This window comes from Gouania willdenowi, chromosome 13 (assembly GCF_900634775.1).
Source record: "Gouania willdenowi chromosome 13, fGouWil2.1, whole genome shotgun sequence".
Taxonomy (NCBI): domain Eukaryota; kingdom Metazoa; phylum Chordata; class Actinopteri; order Blenniiformes; family Gobiesocidae; genus Gouania; species Gouania willdenowi.
The window spans coordinates 5758146-5773037 of NC_041056.1; the positions used below are offsets into that span (position 1 = coordinate 5758146).

Below are 14892 nucleotides of genomic sequence, written 5' to 3' on the forward strand. Positions count from 1 at the left end.
AGATTATATATGTGTGTTTTCAACAGCAATTTTTGAAAAACTAAGGTTGGTTGAATTCTAAAAAAGAAAAAGTGAGTTGCGATTTAATGACCGTGGCAAAATGTGGGTCCCAGGGTGAGACCAGTTGAGAACCCCTGGTCTAGACATTTCTACTTTATTCTTGAAATTTTGACTTTATTTTCGATTTGCCCAAAATTATATTCTCTTCCAAAATTGACCCTACTCTGCTTCTGTACATTTGAATACATTTAAAAAAAAAAAAAAAAAAAAAAAAAAAAGTGTTGATACCCCATTCTTTAAAAGTTGTAAAGTCGTGCAGCTGCAGTCTTTTATTCCAAGCTCAGCGGGACAATCCAGGCTCCGCCTCCCTCGGCCGACGTCACATGATCCCGATCTCTCCCGAAGCGTCAGAGACAGACAGCGGCTCACACGGCGGAGCAGAGCAGCGGGACTGAGCGAACACACGCTCTCTCACACGCATTGTATTATCTATATATTTTTTAAAAAAGAACATAACCTAAAAAGGTTCGCGTTCCATCGACCGTTCCCAGTTCCGACAACTTCCACCCACAGTCGTCCTGACTCGTGCGGGTCCTCCAGCGGGAAGAGAAGAGGCTGCGGACGGGAAAGAAGAAAAAGAGCAGCAGCAGCAGCAGCAGCAGCAGCTAGGGGAACTTACGGAACTAACAAAACAAAACAAACACAAAAATCACCTCCATTCTGCAAAACCTGAGGAAAAGAAGTGTTGGAAACTTCTCAGTTTACGTGTGTGGACGGAGAGAGAGCGGGCTTTGCTGCCTGCGGTGGATGGAGCAACAAAGGCTGGATGTGTGGATGAACGCGGTGTGAAGCACTTGAGTTTAGTTTGAGCTCTGGTACACAGGCTTTGGGAGGAGAAGCAGCTGCAGAGGTAGATGCTTGTGGACTGGAGAGGAGCAGTGGTGACCCTGTAGTTTGGCTCAGAAGTGTGCAGTAGCAGTAACAGCAGCAGTAGAAGAAGAAGAGCGGAGATCGTTGGATTTTTGTTGTTGCAGAAGTTGCATGTTTTACGGTGCAGTGACGCACTGATCGAGCTCTGTCTGTCCTTCAGCTGCCATGGCGATGCGTGTGGGGCTATGGGCGCTCCTGATGGCGCTGCACATCCATGGTAGGTCTATCAAATAATAATAATAATTAAAAAAAAAACAAAAACAAACAATCAACACTTATCGTCTTTTCTCTCTGCATAATGCACGCATGTGATTGCATTGGTTTTACTTGTTTGCAAACAAAATTTCACATTTTTATAAAATTATTATTATTATTATTATTATTATTATTATTATTTATTTTTTCTAATTTAAAGCGCTCTTCTATTCTATTTAAGCCCTTTACTCCCAAACGGATGCAGAGTTATTTCATTTGGCTGACAAGTAAATGAATTTACCCAGTCAGCAGGCAGATGGCGACAAGTGCGAGCCATGCAGGCCATCCATCCAACCCCTCAGGATTTACTCCACTACACTATAATTTAATATCACAACAACTGGGATACAGACTCATCTGCAATTTCTAACAAAAATCCCACGCCTTTGTTATCTAACTTTAGCAAATCACATCAAATAAACTGTATAATCTGTTGTTATTGTCTCCAAACCACATCCATGCAGGGTGTGATGGGTGAGATGCTCAGAATGAGGAGGATACATGAAAACACATTGAATATATTCAAATATACTTTAATATTTTATTTGACACTAGTGTCTATGGATCAGTGGCGATCCATGAGCTTTGAAGGTTACGAGTCTGTAATTACTATGTATTAGAGTTGTGGCATAGGCTGATATTAACAAGTGGGCAATAATAAAATAATCTCAGCATAAAATATGCAATACTTGTGCATAACGGAATAATGTTCCCAAGTCCCCCCAACCATTAAGCCCGTATAGAATAAATAGAGTAAAATAATAGTAGTATAAAAAAGAATAGAAAAACCACTAAAATAGAAATCTGTTAAATTCAACACTCACAGTCCAAAATGCAATACGTTTGGCAGACAATCCATTACTGTCAATTTGCCTAATACTCATTTTGCATGGGGCATATTCATTATTCATCGCAATATTTGCCAACATGCTCATGTAATGTGAAAGCTCTCCACAAGTGGAAGTGTTCCATTCTAGTTTATATTAACATTTCTTTAATGCAATCAATGGTTCATAAAACTTATTTTTCAGATTGTGGCCCCATTTTTATATCAAGAATTTCTGGTGACCATAAAGACATTTTTTTTTTCTAGAATTAGTTTTTGATCACGTTTTTTTATACTGTGTAACGACTCAGATATTTTTACACTGCATTATTTATTATTAAATATATCTATATTTGACAATGCAAAAATATAGAATACAGTTGTTTTTTGTGTTTTAATTTCTAAAGGAACAATAATTTAAAAATTTGATAAATAAAGATTTAATCAGTATTTTAATCCATTTTTTTTTAAGTAATTACTATCAATTTCAGGTGACCCCACATGGTGTCCTGACCTGAAGGTTGAAAAACACTGCTTCAAAGCTAATTTTCCTGAAGTAGGTCAAAAGATGACGTTTTTTTCTTAAACATGTAGATAATCCTTGATGGATTAAGGCGTGCAGATGGCGATACATGTATTGGAATTAATGTGAGGATTATAAAGAGGCCAAATTTCCCATTTTCTTGTGTAAGATGGATCCCTTAATGGTTTGAGAAACTTCTCTCTTTCTTTGTGTATGTGTGTGTGCTTTGTGGGTGTGTGCTTTGTGGGTGTATGTTTGCGTTTCGGGTGAAATCACCATTGATCATTGGCTAAATGGAGTGATACTTTGACATCGATTGTCCAGACTTTACAGCTCTCCAAAATGGGTCTAATTGTTTCAACACGTGGCCGATAAACGTATTTGACGCTCATTGGAAGAACTTGAAGCGTTGGGATTGTGCTTGTATTGACTTCTAATTGGGGAAGATAAACAAGCCAACAGCAGAACACTATGTACGTATTTATTTATACACTGGGGTGTGTGTGATTAGGGAGTGGGAGTTATTCCTTCTTACTGGTGTGGTTTTATCTGAAACTGGTAAACTTCATGCATTTTTCCTTTGTTTTGTGATAGATCAATGATTCTCCAACTTTTTTGTAGCCAGTACCCCCTTTCTCTTATTTCTGAATCCCTGTACAACCTTTGGCCGACTACAACATTTTGCTCAGAACACTATGAATAAACAACTATAAACCACAATGCTGGAATGAATGAATGAGTGATGATAACACACATTTTAAAGAATCTAATTTTGTAAGCAAGTGGGATGAAACAGTATTTAGTGCCTCCTGAATATATGTATTTCTATAGTATTTATCATGTCCTGTCACTCCCTCCTGATGTGGGAACAAGACTGACCCTTGTATTTTTATTTCATGTTCTATCCAAGATAATTTCTATCATAATTTTGTGTATTTATGGTGCCATTTTGTGTATTTTGTTGTTGTTTGTCTGTTTTTTTTAATTATTCAGTATATTTTTGTCTCTTATTTTGTGTGTTTGTTGTCATTTTGCGAGTTGCTGGTAATATTTTGGTATGATTATAATTAACTAAAAACAAACATCATAAAACCCATATTTTTTTTATTTTTTCAGTTGTTAATCCCCCCCCCCCCCCCCCCCCCCTCTCTCTCTCTCTCTCTCAGATACCCTCTGTAGTGCCATTTCTTAACCCTAAGGGTACACATACCCCCATTTGAGAAACACTGATAAATCATTGTGTCCTCATTCAGTCTACAGATTATAAATGTTTACTGGATGTGTGTTAGGAAAGTTTGAGTGAAATGGTCTTGAGTTTATCCACACTGACCTCTATTCTGGTGGCGTTTTAATGCTTGAGAACAACCACACCGTTGACCTTGTTCACGTCGTTGAGGCCTTGGTTGGTTAAGACTGGTTGAATACTTTGATCAAAAAGCACCTGTCTGATTTATATTGAGATGATCCCTTTGGTTGTGGAGAAGATCAGGATTAACTGGTTTCCCTTGGGATTCATAGTGGAAAGCGTTTGAAGCTGTTTAATCAAGGGAGGGTAAAATGTCTCAAAAATTGCGCTGAAACCATCAAGGACGAACCCAACTTTGGGAAAGCGCAGTCTTTTTTTGCACCTCTTTCTTTTCATTGCACAAGTGTAGTTAAAACCAAGGTGATCTCTGACATGTTCACGAGGAAACATTTGTTGGAAGTCATTGCCTTTGACATGCAAAAACAAGAATGTGATCTTTCACCCTGAGGTTAAAAGGTGCCACCATAAATGCCCCCCACTCTTTGATGGCCTTAATTGATTTACAGCATGTCCCATACTCTACCCCCCATTAAATAAGCCCAAGCAAGTGGGAAACATCTCAGAAAGTACAAAAAGAAGCCAATGATGGAAGCCAGAGCGCTGAAATAACTGTTGGTGGAATACGTTGAAAAGTATTTGTTTGTATCAGATTTGGGAGCTTGGAAATCTTATTGCAAAATGTACCACACGTTTGTTATGGTAATGACCATTTGTTGGCCACTGAGATATTCTATTGTGTTCATCACCATATGGATTAGACAGGGGCCACATGTGGCCCCCAAAGTAAAAACACATAAACATATAAAGTGAAAGAAAAATACACTAAATGACAAAAACTACAAATGTACAGAAAAATGACTCCAAAAAACACCAAGTGATGAAAATTATAAAATACAAAATGACTCAAAACACCAAAAAAGACTGAAAACAAATTCACAAAATGACTTCAATAACAAATATGACAAAAAAATACATAAAAATGCATGAAAAGAGAGAAAAATACACAAAACCAGCACAAAAACTTCCAAATTGACAACATCAACACAAAAAATGACAAGGAAACACAAATTGACCTCAAAAATAGGCACATCCCTTCATTGCTGGTCATTATTTTGATTGCTAAAATGAGTGTTAATATTGTAGCTCATGGATTAAGCTTGGGCAATATATCGAGATTCAAGATATATTGAGATTTCTATTTTGGTAATATAGAAAACTAAATGATATGTTTTCATTTCATAGCTTGTTTTGTATTGAAATACTCATTTTATGAGTCACTGCCTTTGCTACTTCTCAGAGCATTATTATGAAAAGCACAGTTAAATGGATTACTGAGTGCTTTCTAACCCAGACCTTCCCCTAAACAAACCACACTACAGAACTCACTCATAATGTGCCTGTGTGACATTTTGCAGCAGCAAATTTAACTCAGAATCATTTTGAGAATAATAGTGAGATATGAGTTTTGGTCCAGCTCTATTATGGATCAGATAACAGTAGCCCACCTCTGATTGAAGGAAGATATTCAATGAGAGTGATGACTCTGTAAATTATGCCTCTATTCCTACATTCCCATATTCACACTGCTTCTCTGCGGACTGGTATTTAATTAGGTAGAAATTGAGTTAGCGACCAGGTGGTTGTTTATGGCTTGGGTCCATCCTGAAGTCCCGGAGCTGTACAAGCCCCCTATAGATAACCCCCTGAGCAGGAGGATAAGGAGATATTCTGGCTCTCACTCCTCAATGTGGTTGGAGAGAAACAAACTTTGGATTGCAGACGAGCCCTGACTTTGGAAACTGTGTTGGTGCATGATAATCTTTGAAGTAACTTGGCAGTGTGTGAGCTCATTGTGTTGTTAGTGCCAGTTGTTCATTTCTGTCTTCGATGTTTAGGAACACTAAGCTTCTCCAGTGAATTTTAAACAAAGCTGCTGCCTCCTTATTATGTGAACGAACCCTTCAGTATTGGCTCTTCTTAGAGCTAAACTAGGGTTACAAAGGGCCGGCACATTTCCAGTTAGTTCCCACTGGAAGTTAAGCTTTGTAATTTTGGTAATATTAAAAAATGAACACTTTTTATTGGTATTAACCAAACGAAATTGAAAGTCATTTTAAGCAACGGTATCATATCCATTCATAATAAGAATAAAACATAACATTTCAACTAGAGTTGCAAAATTCTGGAAAGTTTTTATGGGAATTATCGGGACATTTTCAAAATAGAAAGTTGGTGCTTAACTTGGATGTTAAATGTAGTTGAGGAAAATAGTAAATACTGTACATTTTAGCCTGATCTAAAATACCAGCGTCAGTTATATAAAAGTTACCTTAATATCCCAGTCTGAATATTCCCATTAGAAATTAAGTGGACATTTTCCGCCTGTTTGCAATATTTCTATTGAAACACTCTACTTCCACAGGAATCTTCATTGTTTTCTATTATGTCACCAAAGACTGTGCACAACTTCTTACAAGTGGTCACACGCTGTCGTGTAGCTTTAGTTTTGCACACTCATTTGAAGCCCACTGCCTTTTGTGTTTGAAATGTCATGCACTAGAGCTGGGTCGACTGATTGATTGACTACATAGGGGGTCAGCGGACAAACTCACATTCATGAATAGCGTACAAGTACAGGTGTGATCAGGAAATGGGTTTCTTTAGACTTGTAATCAAAGGCTCACTGCTGATTTTTGAAGCATTTAATTCGCAGTTTGATGTCCTAATTCAGATAGCAGAAACTCAGATTGCCATTAAATGATATTTTCCTTTTAGTTGCGCTGTAATGAAAATGAAAGTGTCACAGTGGGATTGTTGGGTCTTAATGGTTCAAGCGAGAATGCAAATAGCAGCTTTGATCCTTAGGGGAGTTTCCCTCCCGGTCCCCGCTGAGGTGATGGATGGAGGCGAGCCCTACGAGTCCTGGGAGACTTGCTGCAGAAGAGCTGACAGGAGATTAAGCTTCGCTGTTTGCCGTACGATCTAGTGGAGGCACCCGGCCACTCGCTCAGCATTTAGCTTATTGTGGTTTTGCTGTCAGCTTTTTAACAAATCCTTTTTTAAATGCTGCGTTTATTTTTCTGGCTGTGGTGTACGTGGAAGTGGAGCTGCCCTTAAATAAGTCCTGCATCACAGCAACAACTTCTTTTTGGCATTGTATCTACAGTATGTGTTGCTCAATTGGTGTGTATGAAGTCACAATAAATGACAATGAACCTTGAGCTTCACTCGAGGAAAGTTTTAGCCCAAACGGTTGTGTCTCCATAGTTGCTAGTCAACCTAGAATAGAACTACAGATTGATGGGTTTATTTGTGGGATTATAGCTTCAATAGACAATGAGGGAAGCGTCAAGGCCTCAAGACAGAAGCTTGCAGCTTTTGTGTATCTCCATGATTATTTAAATGCCATGGAATCACTCCTTGCTCGATGAAGCTACTTTAAATGGTAAATGAACTTGATTTATCTAGCGCTTTATAACCACAGAGGTAGCTTCACAATATCAGCTCATTCACCCATTCACACTCACATTCAACAACCAATGGGACTGAGAGACCATGGAAGGTGCTAGTTGACCAACGGGAGCAACTCAGGGTTTGGTGGCTTGCACTTCGACATACAGACAGGTTTTGTCTCAGGATCGAACCCCTCCCTTTTGATCAGAAGACAACTCCTCTACCACCTGAGCCACAGTCACCCGTGCTTTAAAGAAACAAGATACCTGTAGTTTGGTCAAGTATCACAAGTAATGTTAGTCTCAGACTCTGACTGTCTTTGACTATAGGATATATTCTTCTGTAAGAACACACAGCTTGATGCAATATGCAGTGTTTGTTGTGTATATTCTGGAGCGTGGAGTCTTCTCCTGCTCTCGTGCTGTCATCACTGCCGACAGTGACCATGTTGAAGGATGGAAAACACATTTATCAGCACCATGCAGCTGCTGCAATGCTATGCTTTCAAATGTTAAACATTTTATTCAGTTTCAAGTTACCCAAATCATGGTATCAGCAAGGCGAAGGGAAAGGAAATCAATAAATGGGATCAAATCTAGCCCCAAGCTCCTCTGGTTTGGCATTAATCTGTCAAGTCATTTTCTTTCTGTTTAGCCCATCCTTGTCATAAGTTTAAATGGTTAAGTTCCTCTTGTGCTCTTCAGAATGAGAATGGATTTGACTTCACTCGTTTGAAGTTTTCTTGTCGTTTTGTCATATTGCTTTTTTTTTTAGTACATGCGCTCCCATATTGAAGATTTTCCTAGTTTTTGTTGACTTGTGATTAAGTGTGGGAACCTCTGGGTACCTCACAATACGATACGCGATACAAAGCCCACGATAACGATTATCTCATGATATGACGATACTGCGATTATCGATAAATTGGTCAGAAATCAATCTGCGATAATCTATGACGTAAAAAGAAAAAAAAAAGATTTAGTGAAAAATCCAATATTTATTTTATATCTCTGAAAGACAATACATTGAAAAAGTGTCTTATGAACAGTGACACCATTATAGTGCAATATTCCAGTAAACAATATATTGGTTCCGTCAACAAACAGTGACACAATTTAGTGAAAAAGCAGAAAAGGTTTTGAAAAAAAAAATAAACAAAAAAAAAAATCGATACTTAGCGCGAGCATAATGATAATCGATCGTGTGAAAAAATATTGCGATATATTGCCGTATCGAGATATTGTCACACACCTACTTGTGATCATTTTGAAGAGTTTTTCATAATTATTCTACCCTCAGTGTTCTGATACTTTTTAGTAGTGATCAGTTATTTCAGGCACAAAAACAATGTTGTGTCCATATGAGCAGTTTCTATGTGTGTATATTAGGCTCAGGTGGACACGCGATACAGCCTCTGTACATCTTATGTAATTGTTTTTACTTTGCTGTCACATCACATTTCCTGCTTCACTGGTTTACAAGAGGAAGCCATATGGATTTACCATCCTTAGCTCATTGTCTCAGGGTTTGCAACTAGGGCATTTACTCACAGTCTTATCTGGGATTGAGAGGGTGGATAAAGCCTGGTCTTCTCACCAAAGTCTTGTGCCTTTGGAGTAAAGCACATCTCATCTGTGTACAAGTGCATTTACAGCACATAGCTAGGCGGATTTGCCTTCAGTAGAGGATAAACCCTGGAATCTAGTCTTGACTATACAGTGGAACACATATACTCTATGGTCATGGCGTATATCCCCACAGAAACGCCCCCTACATTTGAAAATGTTCTGGGGGAGAGAAACACTGCATGTGTTAATCAGTTCTTAAGGTTTTGTTCTGTTTTCGGTGTTCCCATGTTCAACAACTCCTCCAAGCCAAACCCTTCAGCGTATCTCTCACGACGTTACATTGGGAAATTATTTTTGGCTCCCATTTCAAAACTCGATGGACTTGTTGATGATGTTGCCATGTCTTCTCTTGTTTGACTCTGTTGAAGTTAGTGCTGACTTGTGCAGTTTGTTGACAAAGAGCAAGCTCTGCAGCTTGGCCTCTCACTGTCTCAGGTTAACTAATGTATCGGCTGGTTGGTAGTTGGACAAGTGTCCATTCATATTAATTGTGAACTCAAAAACATCCTGAGCTCATATTTTGAATAGTTTTTTCATTAATTTTGGTTATGTAATAGTTTTTAAACGTCATTAGTTTGTAGCTGCCTGCCCACCCATTATTGTTTAGTTATATTTTTGGGGGAATTTAAGATATCTTCTCGCTTTTGAAATAACTTAAGTGCACAAAAAGCTTTGCAGCGCCACTCTTTTGCTAAGTAAATGTTTTTCTTTTATGGTGGGTGCCACTTAACTCAACACATTTAACTTGAGTGCTTGAACAACATGTTTCCAACTTTAAAATTCAGGAAACTGCCTCGACAAATATATCTGAGGCTTGAGAGTTTCACAATTTTATATCAGACGAAATCAAGACGATTACTTATCTTGAGATTCTGTGTTAGTTTTGACTTTTCAGTTTGTTTGGTGCACTTGCTTGACAATTAAACTACATGTTTTATGGGCAAAAATATGGTGCAAATGCTTGATATTGTCCCAAAACTCTTAGGCAAGGGTTTAGTTTGTGTCATATGGTTAATTTCATTTAAGGAAGTTAATTCTGTGATTCTGCAAAACAGATTTGTGAGATTTTGCACAAGATTTTTTTTATTTCTGTCTCTTTGCTAGGCACTGTGTAAATGTGTGATATTGTCCCAAAACATACACGTGGAGGTGTTTTCTTGGTAATATCACCATTTCTGTGTTATTTTGTTTGGATTAATTCAAAACATAACATTTTCGTTTGTGAATTCCACGATTTACGTTAATTTTCCTTAATCACCTAACGTAGGAGGCCCAAGATGAGATTGATACCATTATCATAGATTGTGCCTTTATCCGTTGGACAAATGGGCCAATGTTATGATAGCTATATGTTCTTTATCATATTTAGAAGACAACATATAATTTCTGTCTATGTGTATTTGTAACTTTACAATAGTTTTCTGCTGCTCCCTGTATCACCTTCAATAGGCACTCCACCTACACACACACACTGTGCTTGTAGGCTGTTTACTGAATCTAATGCATGCATACAACTACCCCTCGCCCATTCCACCTATCTAAAAATAACCGTTCAACCTTCAATATCTTCAAAAATCTTTACGTTTTTCTCATCCTGAGTGAATAGTTTAATTTTTCTTCAACTTTCTTGGATGTTCCTTTTTCACCCCCCTTCTTCTCATGTCTCCCGCCCTCCCTCTGTCTCTGTTCCATTTGAGGAGACTGGGTGGCTTGGGTTAGTGCTTAATACAAAAGGGGTTTGTTTCATGAAACGTTCTCTTTTTTAATGAGCGATGGTGTTTTCTCATTTAATATTCTGAACTGATATCGCTCAGGGAGCTGACGGTGCTTCAAAGCAGCAGCATGATTGTAAATCAGAACAGGGAAACGTAGCGGGGGAAGGGGGGTTGGATCGCAGCAGCAACAGTGATGTTGGTATGATGGAGGGCGGGGGTGGCGGGGTGCGACGAAAAGCCAAACACAGGTTTTATTTATTCTCCCTGACATGGAGTTAAGCTCCCTAAGTGCTGCAACTCGCTGCAAAGCTTCTTAGTGGCCCTGTCCTGTGCAGTCAGAATTTCCAAATATGACCAATAACTGGTCAGCACACGTTTATGTTGTCACATATGCCCTCTTATGCTACAATTCATAGATAGCTGCCTGAATTTGAAAGGATTTAGTTTTGTGTTTCAGGCGATATGTTATTTCAACATTGAATTGAGGTTAACCTGACAAGTAGGACAGAAACTTCCCATTGGCCATTTACAGCATGCAGTTCGGCGGTTTTGGCATTAATCTTTTTTTTATATCCTAGCCTGAATGTTGTTTTTTCTGGGTAGGTGGGTAAGGTGATTAATTGAAACAGAACCACTGATTAAGATAAAGGTTTCTCCTTATCTCTAGCTGGAGCTAATCTAGTGTTTGAAACATTGACTGCAGATGTTTTGGCTCAGTTCTATCTAAACCAATAGCACTGTCTCCTGTCGTAAATAAATGGCAGAAAGAAGAGAAAACACAGGTGTAGTGATAAGAGATATTAAGCCAGGGGTGCCCAACCCTGGTCCTCAAGGGCCCCTATCTAGCATGTTTTAGATGTTTCCCTCTTCCAACACACCTGATTGAAATGATCGGGATTGTTATCAGGCTTCTGCAGAGCTTGATGATGAGTTCATCATTTGAATCAGGTGTTTTGGAAGAGGGAAACATCTAAAACATGCTGGATAGGGGCCCTTGAAGACCAGGATTGGGCACCCCTGTATTAAGCCAAATGTAATACACATAACAAACAGATAAAGAGAAATGCCCATTGTACTAAGTACCTGTACTGCTTACCTGGATATCTAGCATTTTTTGGTTGTAATTATCAACTTAAAGTTGTGATTACTTTATTTAACTGTTAACACATTTCCAGATCCTCTTATTTCAATTTATCTCCAATTCCAATTTACAGTATAAAAATTTCTAATTTGTTTCCTTTTCATAAGCTTTCCCTCATTAGAGGCCATTACTGGCTATTACATTTCTGTAAATCATGCTTAATAGGATTAATAAGGTTAATTGACTTGCTTGAACTTAGGGTTACTAATTTCATATTTCTATGCCTCAGATGTGCAAAGGGAACATCCGGCTGAAATCATCAGATTTTTGTGCATTTACAACAGTTACACGATAGTTAGCCACCTGTCCTACAGTGGAAAGGTGGTATCATTCCAAAACATGTCGCTTAAGGGTTAGTGTGTCATTAAAGCTACAGTATTTCTATTTCAGGTGTTGAAGTCTAGTATTAGAAATGATTTAGTATGGTGAGATATTGTGCAAAGTTTGACAATTTGTCTCTTTTGCTCTGCATTCAACAACCGGTTTATGAGATAAACTTGTGTGAAAATGCAAAATATTGCCCCAAAACATGTCTATAAGGGTAAATCTTTTGGGTCATATCACCATTTCTCCCTGATTTAGTTTTTTTAGATAAATGAAAGAAAATTAAATTAAGTGGATGAAAATAAATTGCCATTTGTGTTTTCCGAAGTTCACTCTTTGTTTCCTGTCGGCTTTTTCTATTCTAAAAAATTTGAAGGCATTTCCAGTCTTTTTTTCTTGATGCTAAAAAATTTAGGTCAAATTTAGTCACAAGGTTGAGGTGAAAAGATTTCCAACATTCTTGACTAAACTTTCTAAAAACAGAAATATGAGTCACTCTTCGAGAACTCATTGTCGAGCTCGATCTGACTGGGATTTGGATGAGACATTTTTGTCACTTTTACTTTCACTATTTTGCCTCGAGGTAGATGTTTCTAATGCAGAGTAGCTGATATAAAAAGGATGCCCCAGCTCTCACCCACCTCCATTCTCTCTCTCTCCCTATATATAAATTTGCCAGCAGTTTCTGCGTGAGAGCTCCCACCAGTTAAGAAATCATGCGGAGATATTAAGCAGTTGACAGCAGTTGTCAGCTGAGCCGTGCACGTGCCAAATCAAATGCCGGGCTAGCTAAACCTCAACGGAAAGTTGAAGTGGGCTCACGCGTCCAGTACTTATAAGATGATACGTTATGCTGGAACAAGTTGCCACAAAGACCACCCACTCATTGACTCGGCACCCACGCAGGTTAAAGCCAAACACTGGATTTTCTAGTTTTCATCCGAGTTTAATTTATCAACTCAATATTTGCTTTAGATTCAGGCTTGCAGTTGTTCTGGAAGCTAAAGAGAGGAACTGATATTGCAGTGAAAAGCTGATAAAGAGGCTGTTCGACGAATACCTTGCCCTTCACAGCTTGTTGAGTCTTAACCATTATATTGCTGGGTTATAAATTGTTTTGAAGAATAGGCTCAAGGACGTTTTTGCAAGTGTTGTGGCAAAATGGATGGAGAATGTCTCTTAGTTAAAGACGAAACATTGAGATTTATATGCAAACTCTGTGGGATGGCACTTTTCCCACACTTGTGCTGTTTTGAAGACGTTCTGGGGAGGATTTTCATATGAAATACCGTTCTTGGCAGAATTTGGGTTTTAGCACATTGGTGCTTCTCGCTGTTAAACACAGAACTGTGCACATAAAAGTTCATTGATCCTTTGTGGCTCCGTGCAGGAAGCCATAGGGACCCCCCTTCTGAAAAACTGCAACTCTTACTCTCAATTAAAGCTATCTTCAAACAAATGCCTCATTACATAAGACGACACTTAATGTGAATTCAATTATAAGCCTTAATAATGTGCTAAAGATGATATTGTGCGGTTGATTAGTTAAATTAAAGCCCTCCTTAATTTGGGTAATGAGTAATTCAGTAACTGAATCAGATCTTTCATAACAAGTAGTTCCAAGTCAAGATGAAACACAAATCCATGTTTCAATGTGCGATAAGTAGTCAGAGGATGAAACTGATTGGATTTGCCCCACATTGCCAAGGGCGCGTTTCATCTCCGCTGCTTGTTAAATTTGGTTGACATCGGTAAAAAAAATTAAAAAATTCTCAGAAAAGGTTTTGCCCAACAAAAAGCAAGCTCTGCTGGATGTTATTATTGGACGTGAAAGGGTTAATCCTGTTGATGAGGTTCTGGGATTTGCTCATGTGATTGTGGAGGAAGTTTTCCTGGCCAGATTCAGGGGCGCTGACTGCATTGTAAAGCTCATGCTTAGTGAGTAACGCTGGGGTGGATATTTGTTTTTCCTGCAAATACCCGGAAAGGGATGCACCGATGCATGAACGCACACAGGCACGCGTGTGCAAACGCACGCTGCTGACTGCGCAAACGCATCCACCCGTGCGCAGGCCCGAGGCGTAGGCAGCTCCATGTTGGTCGGCCTTGCTCCCTCCTGATCCTGACCCACTTTTCTGTTCCCCCATGCTCGTTGCTCCCTCTGTAATTGCCACACACGGCAAACTGTGGCCATCTGCTTAACTGAGGCCCGTCTCCATGGCAATGCAGTGGGGCTTTTCGGATTTGCTGCGGGACTGACCGACGGGGAAATGGAGGTCAGGGAATGGGGGTAGGGTGTAGGACTGTCATGGGGCACCACAGCTGTACAGGAGTACCTGTGTCAAACAGCTCAAACTGTTGCACAAAACAAGCCTTTCATTGCTGTGCTTTGCATTTGGAGTGCTACAAATTCTTTTTAAAATGGAGCTTTAAGCTTCCCCAAGTTATCTTGAGACACAAAAAGAAAAGATCAAAATGCATTTTAAATCTTGGAGATTTTAAAGAAGACCGAGAATAGGCTGGAAATTGCACGTTTAACTTTGCTGCAAGGGCGTTTTAAACAAAAGGTTGTTTGTCTGAATTAAGATGATGTGTTGCCTCAGTGAGATGTATATTTAGCGTTGTATTGAGCCAGGTTTTTTAATCCTCACAGCGCTTTTGTTATGTATTTATTTTTTTTCTTAAATTCTTTGCTTATTTCCCTTCCAATGACACAGCTCAGCGAGGAAGGATTTGTGCTGTTTCCAATTAACTCTCAAACGGACTTAATTCAGAGTGCTGGTTTGTACTC

At 38.9% G+C, this 14892-nt stretch overlaps 1 protein-coding gene across 1 annotated transcript in view; it reads left to right on the forward strand.

The window, feature by feature from the left end:
* Positions 1-396: 396 nt before the first annotated feature.
* Positions 397-14892, forward strand: part of nectin1b (nectin cell adhesion molecule 1b) — a 114627-nt gene continuing 100131 nt past the window's right edge. The window contains exon 1 of the mRNA XM_028464251.1: positions 397-1147. Within this exon, the coding sequence (XP_028320052.1) occupies positions 1096-1147 (52 nt within the window). The 5' untranslated portion in view covers positions 397-1095. The remainder of the gene's footprint in view (positions 1148-14892) is intronic.